This window comes from Anopheles darlingi, chromosome 2, assembly GCF_943734745.1.
Source record: "Anopheles darlingi chromosome 2, idAnoDarlMG_H_01, whole genome shotgun sequence".
In the NCBI taxonomy this organism is placed as follows: domain Eukaryota; kingdom Metazoa; phylum Arthropoda; class Insecta; order Diptera; family Culicidae; genus Anopheles; species Anopheles darlingi.
In genome coordinates this window covers 5,227,876-5,235,000 of record NC_064874.1, presented here as the reverse complement: position 1 = coordinate 5,235,000, position 7,125 = coordinate 5,227,876, and the positions used below count along the sequence as shown (strand labels likewise).

Genomic DNA, 7,125 nt, shown 5'->3' with positions numbered 1-7,125 from the left:
AGGTTTCCTGAGGAATAGCAAGCACCAGAGTGAGCATACACTATCGGAGGCGCTAATTAACAAATCAGGCACTTACACAACGTTGCTTCGCGAAGGTAGCAGAACTGGTGGAGTGGTCAGCTGGATGTTCACCTGTATCTCACCGTTCGGACACTCACGGGCGCAGTGTGGGCACTGCAGTACCAGTATCGGTGCCGTTGGTGGCTCGCCCGGTCGGTTCGAGTTGTACGGTGTGTTGAGAATGTACTTCTTGGCACAGTTCGGATGGAAGAGATGAACATTCTTGCACATCGCAAAGTTACCCTGCAGCAAACGATACAAAACAGTTATGTGCTAACGTGATAACATTGATAGCTGTTCTAGGAAGGCTTACCTGAGTACAGAAATGACCACAAACCGCACAGCATCCATGATCCTCAAGCCGTTTCCGGTGCATATTGCAAAACACCTGGAAACTAACGGACGCACTCGGGCGCAGCATGATCACTTCGTCCTCCGTCAGCTCGTTACAGCAACCGATCGGTTGACCATCGATATCATCGATAGCAGTGCAGTATCCGTTCCCTGCCGGACGCCGAACGTAAACATCCGAGATCTGAGCACACAGACACACCAGTCCACCATCCACCGTACCACCGGTAGTTCCGCTTGCCTCAGCCACCGTTTTCGTCGACCCAGAAGCCTCAAATGGAGTACGTTTGTTGCCAAACGGCGCTGTAGCCAAACCGATGGGTCTTTTGTCCAGCACGATCTCCAACGATGGTGATACCGAAGAAAGCGTCCGAAGTGCTTGAGCGGCCTGACTAATCCCTTTGGGTGTCTTGTTGTGTCTCTGCTGCTTGCGCTGCGATGATCCTGCACCTACCCCTGCACCTGACCGAGCTACAGAAGTTGCCCGTGGCGCGGATGAAGAACTAATCGGTGCCTGTGGACGTGGTGCCTGTGGTATGATTGTCACTTCGCAGCCAAGTCGCTTCAACGATCGCTGCAAATGTTCGGTTTCCATATCCTTGCTAGGAGGAGGAGCCGAGAACGGTCCGGGAAGGGTGGTAGCTGCCGCTGGCAACACAATTGCTGATTGTCGGCGAGACGATGAACCGGGAGCGTTCACGATATTTCTACCATTAGTTTGCTGTTGCTGCTGCTGCTGCTTAGCCTTAGTGCCGCCCGATCGTGCTGGTGCCGTGGAAGGACCAGAAGGCAATGATGCCGGCCGACCACCAGCTAATGATCTTGGGTTTTCGAGCAATGTCTCCGGCTTACGGAGACGCAACGTAACGCTCGGTTTGCCAACCGTACCGATCTTTCCACTTGGGACAAACTCTGCCTCGCTACCGCTCGATTCAGTATCGCTCGGAATGACGCTCGCACCGTCCGATTGGTCGGCAGCGCTGGTGGACACACCGTTGCGCTGGTTCTCCTTGCTCTTGCGCCTCAGCCCCAGTGCCAGCAGATGCTTCTCCTTCAGTTTCCCCAAGCGCTTGATCTGTCTTCGATTGAGCTTTGGATTCTCTTCCGGCGATCGATTCGTGCCGAGACGCATCGATCGTATCTCTTGTAGAAATGTCTGCAAATCGGGACATCGCGCGGTCGGGGCTTGCTGTTGCTGTGGCTGTATCGTCGTCCGAATTCCTTCATTGCTAGTGCCCTTCACGGTAGCCTCGGTCGAAACTGGCAGGGTGGCAGAGTCTTGTATACGCTTCGTTTCCTTTGCCTCGGCCGATCCTCGTTTCACAGAAGTAGCCACCGGTGCCACTGTGGGCACCACCTTGGTCACACTGACGAGCGTCACGTCTTCGGAGCTGCTGCTTAAGGAGCTTCCTGAGCCGGCTCGCTCCGCACGCTGTTGAGCACCTATTGATCCGGCTTTCACTGCAGCCAACGCTGCTGCTGCTGCTGCTGTTGCCGCTGCGGCAGCTGCTACGGTTGCTGATTGCTTTCGACTACTGGTTTCGGACGCTCGTTCACGATCGCGATCAGTCGTCGTATCATCGGTGTTTACGCTGTCGGATGCGATAATAATGCGCCCATTGTTGTGCTGCTCAAACCCCTGGCGCAACTCCTCATTGGCAAGCATCTTTGCCGATAGTTTGATCGGTCGTGAGCTGCGACCCTGCGAGTCTACCTTATCGCGGCGAGCGAGAGCTGAAGCAAGAATACCTTCGCTTCCATCACGCGACATCCGCAACATACGCTTGCCATACGGTAGCGACGATGTTGACGATGCTGCTGCCGCCGAAGCTGCTGTCACTGGTCCGGTGTTTACTGTAGCATCAACAGGGATCGGATTTTTACGCTTTCTACCGCGTCGATTCGGCGCTGGTACCGCCACTGGGGCCTGTTGCGGCTGCTGCTGCTGTTGCTGCTGTTTACCGCCGGAATCGTTTTCGCCTGGGTCGAGTGGAAAAACCGAACGAGTACCCGAGCCGCTGGCACGTTGCTGTGACTCTTCCGATGCCACCGTCGGTTCTTCGTGAACCACCACCGACTGGGGAGTCGCGATCGCCGTTTGCTCCTGATGACTCAGACGCTTTCTGCCACGACGATTCGGTGGCTTTTCCGCCGGTTCCGATTCCGCAACTGGGATCGAATCGTTCGAGTCTTCCTGGCAGGCAGACTTTACCGTTTCCGATGCCCGACGACCACCAGCTATTGCTGATGCAGCTGGCCCACTACCACCTTGCGACGATTGTAGCTGTTTGCTGCGTAGACTACGATCGGATTTCAACGTTGCGGTGCTACTACTACTACTCCGATCGATGGCTGCTACTTTCGTGGTCGTCGCCATGGAGACGTTCGCTTGCTTGGATGACTCATCGTTCGTTTTCTTCTTGATCGTCGGTTCTTCTTGCTCCTCTTTTACCACCACCGGCGAGGATCGTGATTGCTGTTCTCCATTGAGCTTCCCCGATGCGGCCACACCGCTATCCTTCACAAAGCGCTGCGATCGTCGCTGCGAGGAAGAGTTTGCGGCATTTGCCACACCCGCTAGCGGTGGGGGTGTGACGGTGGTGGCAGACGATATGGAAGTCTTCTTGCTACGCGTGGCCCGTCCAGCCGAGGGTGGCCGGGCGGCTTCGGCCAACTTCTCCTCCCCATCGCCAGCTCCATCTGGATCGGTCTTTTTCTCTAAACTTTCTTCCAGTTTCAAATCGTCTACCGAGGGCCCTCCGGCCGTTTGCGCCATCGTTGCGTTCGCACGAACCGAATCGTTCTCCTGGGGCCGATACTTACGCTCCACTTCGTCGACCGATGCGACACTGGTAGCTGCAACTGGATCGGCATCCGTCAGAACGGCTTGCTTCTTCTCCGTACACTTCGTGGACGCTGCGCTACTCGCAACCGTCGTCATGTGAGTAGCGGCTGCTGATTCGCTGGCAGCCGATGCGCATGCGCCTCGCTCCTGCTCTTCTTCTTCCTCCTCTTTTGTGCCATCTTCTGCAACCAACACCACCACCTCCTGTACGGTGGAGGGTGCGATAATTACAACATCATCATCGGCTGCATCAGCATCAGCGATGACCGCGACTGGAGACGCATCGACCTGCTGACTGGAGACAGAACCGGGCACCACTTCCTTCCTTTCTTTTTCTCTTTCTTCTTGTTCTTCTTCTGTTGCATTTGTCGTTGCTACCACTTCCGGTTTCTCCGTTTTGGTTGCTGTCAGGTGCAGATCATCTGCGATCGACGATTCCTCAGCAGCAAGGGATGATCCGATCGCAGCATCGCGGCGGACGATCGGATCCTCATCTTTCTCATCTTCCGATTTCATGATGGGTGTCGTTTTCGAGTGTGATCCCGGCGGTACACTGTTACTCGATTGCGATTGCTGACTCAGATCGTCGATCGTTTCCACCACGAGCTGGCTCAAACCGAGCGCTTCCTGCAGTTCCTCTCCGCTGATGTCCTTCGCGATCTCGATCTCGATGCCGTCCTCTAGATCGTCGTCTTCCTCAATACCGGCGATCATGAGGTCGGGCGTCGAGGAAGCACCACCGTTACTAAGCAATGCCGATGAGTTGGTATCGTCGAGTGAACCGTCCAGGATCGGTGCGGATCGGCGACCTTCGCTGATGGCCAGGGCAGAGGCTGCTGGACCGGAATCGTTCGAGTTTTCCGCCGATGACATAGTCATCATCGTTGCCAGTCCGCTGCTGGTTGCCGATGAGCCGGGGCGCGGTTGACCGTTGGCTTCCACCTTTCGTCCACCCTTGCCGGACCCGCTTCCACCCCCAGTACCCCCACTGGAGCTTGGCTGACGGGTGCGGGATGCAAATTGATTGTTCTTCAACGCTCGCCACTTGAGCGTTTCGTCCATGGAAATCTCCTCCTTCTTGGGGATGGCCGTCTCCTGATTGAAGGCGGACGACATTTGGTTCAGCAGATTGCCAATAAAATCCATCGTTCACCTTTCGGATTCCGCGAGCTGTCGGTGTCGGTGAACGTTGTTCAAAGACCGTCCTTCCGCCTTGTGTCCGTGTGATAGCACACTAACAACTGCGCTTTTCGCTTTCGTTACGCTACGCTCCTTTCGCACTCACTTTGCACTCACAAATCTGTTCCTGCATTTTTGACGCGTCCCTGGCAGGCTGTGGATATCTCAATTCGGTCCCACACTTTTCCCTCATTTAGCACGTACACGGAACACCCGATCGATCGCGATGGCAGACAACGCGTGTTGTGCCAATTTTGCTGCCTCCGATGATCCACCCAACCTATTATATTTCTCGCAAACTGCTGCTGCTGCTGGTGCTGTGTGAGCCAACTGTGGCAACTGCTTCACGCACGCACATCGCACAACATCGCATTTTCAGGGCCAGACCAGCGAAATCCCTTAGCAACCCTTGACAGCCGAGAGCCGAGAGATAGCGACAACGACGACGGCGGCGGCGGCGACGTCGACGGCAACGATGATGACGACCCGTTGCAGAGCACTGTGTCTACTAGTGCGCTACGCGGAGGTGCTGCTGCTGCAGCTACTTCTGTTCTTTCCACTTTCACACATTCACTACCCCTGGTTCCGCCCGGTGGGGGTTTCCACTCACGGTCGGCAGCGACTTGCAGGAACGGTGGATGCTAATTCTTACCACTTCTGCCACTAGCCACTAGAGCGCCCCACAACTCCTCGTCGTTTCTCTCCTCAAACCGTCGCACACGCCTGCTGCAATGGCGACACAATTACCACCAACCAGCACCAGCATCAGCTCGGGTAGATTCTTGTGCGGCGCCACACATCTCTGCGGAGCTTGGGTGCGATGCTGCAATCCCGAGGCATGATGAAAACATGGAAATAAAAAAAAATATTATGAATATGGTGTGTCGGCACACACACACACAATCCCGGGGACTAATCTAGCGGGGTGTACGATCGGAAAAAGAAAAAGAAAGGGTTTCAAAACATCACGACCCAGCAATCCTTGCGATGGCAGCGACGATGACGGCGATCACACACAACACCTTGCGCGCACACCACAGTTTCCGCCGTCTGCTTCTTCGGTAAAAACTCACAATCGGAAAACACAGCAAGCGCAGAGAGCGTCACTTTGGAAATCTAGACCCGAAATTCGTCCCTCGATCGGGCGGGTCGGGATGCTGCTGCTGGTGCTGCGGCCTTTTGCTGGGTAAATTGCTATTAAACAGCACACAGTACCTTCTTCGCGTTCTGCGCTGATAAAGCACTCGCATCAAAACGCTCTTCTCCAACCCAACACCAACACACACGCAAATAAAAAAAACGAAACACGCCGCCTGCAGACCGCGGCGGCCGTAGCACAACGAAAACACAAGAAGAGCAAAAAATCACACGCACACACAGATTGAGGGGATTTCTTCGCTTTTTTCCTAGTTCGCGCGAACCCTTCCTTTGGATATTTACTTTCGATTTCGTCCCATGTTTTGTATCTCTCGCCCCCGATAGGATCACCGGATGCACGGTTGCTGGAAAATTGCACGAACTAGGAGGAGGATATGATGCTGAGGGAGGGTTGCTTCATCTCCGTACTCGCAGCCAATTCCCGGGAGTTGGGTGTCACGGCGTGTCACGTACGATCCTCAAACACCCCTGGTTCCTGTGCTGTGCCAGGGGCTACTTCACTTGGCCTACTTCGTGAAACACACACAGTTCAGAGGTACAGTAACATAAAATCATGCTCGTCCGCAAATCAGCATCGTCCACAATCTCTATCTATTCTCGAGCACACACACGCGCACTCACTATTGCGGCCAATTCAGAAGCAGCAGCAGCAGGAAAACTGGTCCGCCCGGCCGCTGCAGATTTACCAGGGCTCCGGAGCGCCTATTTTCCTGGGCCTACTTTTGTACCGCTTCGCGCTTAATCGATTGATCGTGTCTCTAGCACCGTTCCGTCGTGGTTATTGCGTTCAGGGCGACATTTTCGTCGCAGCCTAGGTAACCTAGACCGAAGCAATAAGCGCGCTGCAAAGATGATGAGGGAAAGATATTTACGTGGAGTGTTTCCAAGGCTGATGATGATGGTTCTTCCGCTGTTTGCTTTTCAGAACGTTTGACCGAGCGAGATTCTTGCCGCTGCTGCCGCTGCTCGTTCTCCTTGTCTGGCCAGCAGCCTCCTACGATTGCGATGAAAGGGGAGTAATGCGTGCTCTTTTGGCGAAGAGGCGGCGGCTGGCTGCTCATAAATACTAAATTCTCGGCAAGGGGTGTACGCATAGAATCAGGCAGGAGTGTGTGAAGAGATAAATGAATCCAACGGAGGATGGACTTCCTTCTGTAACAAAAATCCGGTGGCGATCGTTCAAGATGTGTTTTAAATCATTTATGAACGTGTCTTTCATTAAATGATGAAAAATTTTCTTTATCTAAAAATTGTAAAAATAAGGTTGCTACTGTGTTAACCGGGTGTTTAAGTTTTTTTTCTTTTGCTGCAGGCCGACTACAACCCTGAAAACTATGCTTTGGCTCCACGGAAATTTATGGTTCGAAGCTTTGCAGAGATAATTAATAATCCTTTTTGTGATTTATATAATGATGAAGTTGAACAAAAATAGAACGCATATCGGTAGACGAATAATTAATACAGTCGTTTGCGACAGGCGCGCGATGTTTAACCACCGCTTAACGAACATTTGAATTCAAGAAAATACTTGT

The 7,125-nt window shown here is 53.6% G+C and overlaps 1 protein-coding gene across 4 annotated transcripts in view; it reads right to left on the bottom strand.

Annotated features, from left to right (window-relative positions):
* LOC125952126 (uncharacterized) overlaps positions 1-6,599 on the bottom strand; it is a 10,845-nt gene extending 4,246 nt beyond the window's left edge. Inside the window, exons 1-4 of one of the 4 annotated variants that reach the window (XM_049681411.1) lie at positions 6,466-6,599; positions 374-5,258; positions 77-303; positions 1-7 (exon numbers count right to left, since the gene is read on the bottom strand). The exon at positions 1-7 is cut by the window's left edge and continues 334 nt beyond it. In XM_049681411.1, the coding sequence (XP_049537368.1) occupies positions 1-7; positions 77-303; positions 374-4,402 (4,263 nt within the window). In that variant the 5' untranslated portion in view covers positions 4,403-5,258; positions 6,466-6,599. The other 3 variants (XM_049681413.1, XM_049681412.1, XM_049681410.1) reach the window with 3 other exon arrangements.
* Between the last annotated feature and the right edge of the window lie 526 nt (positions 6,600-7,125).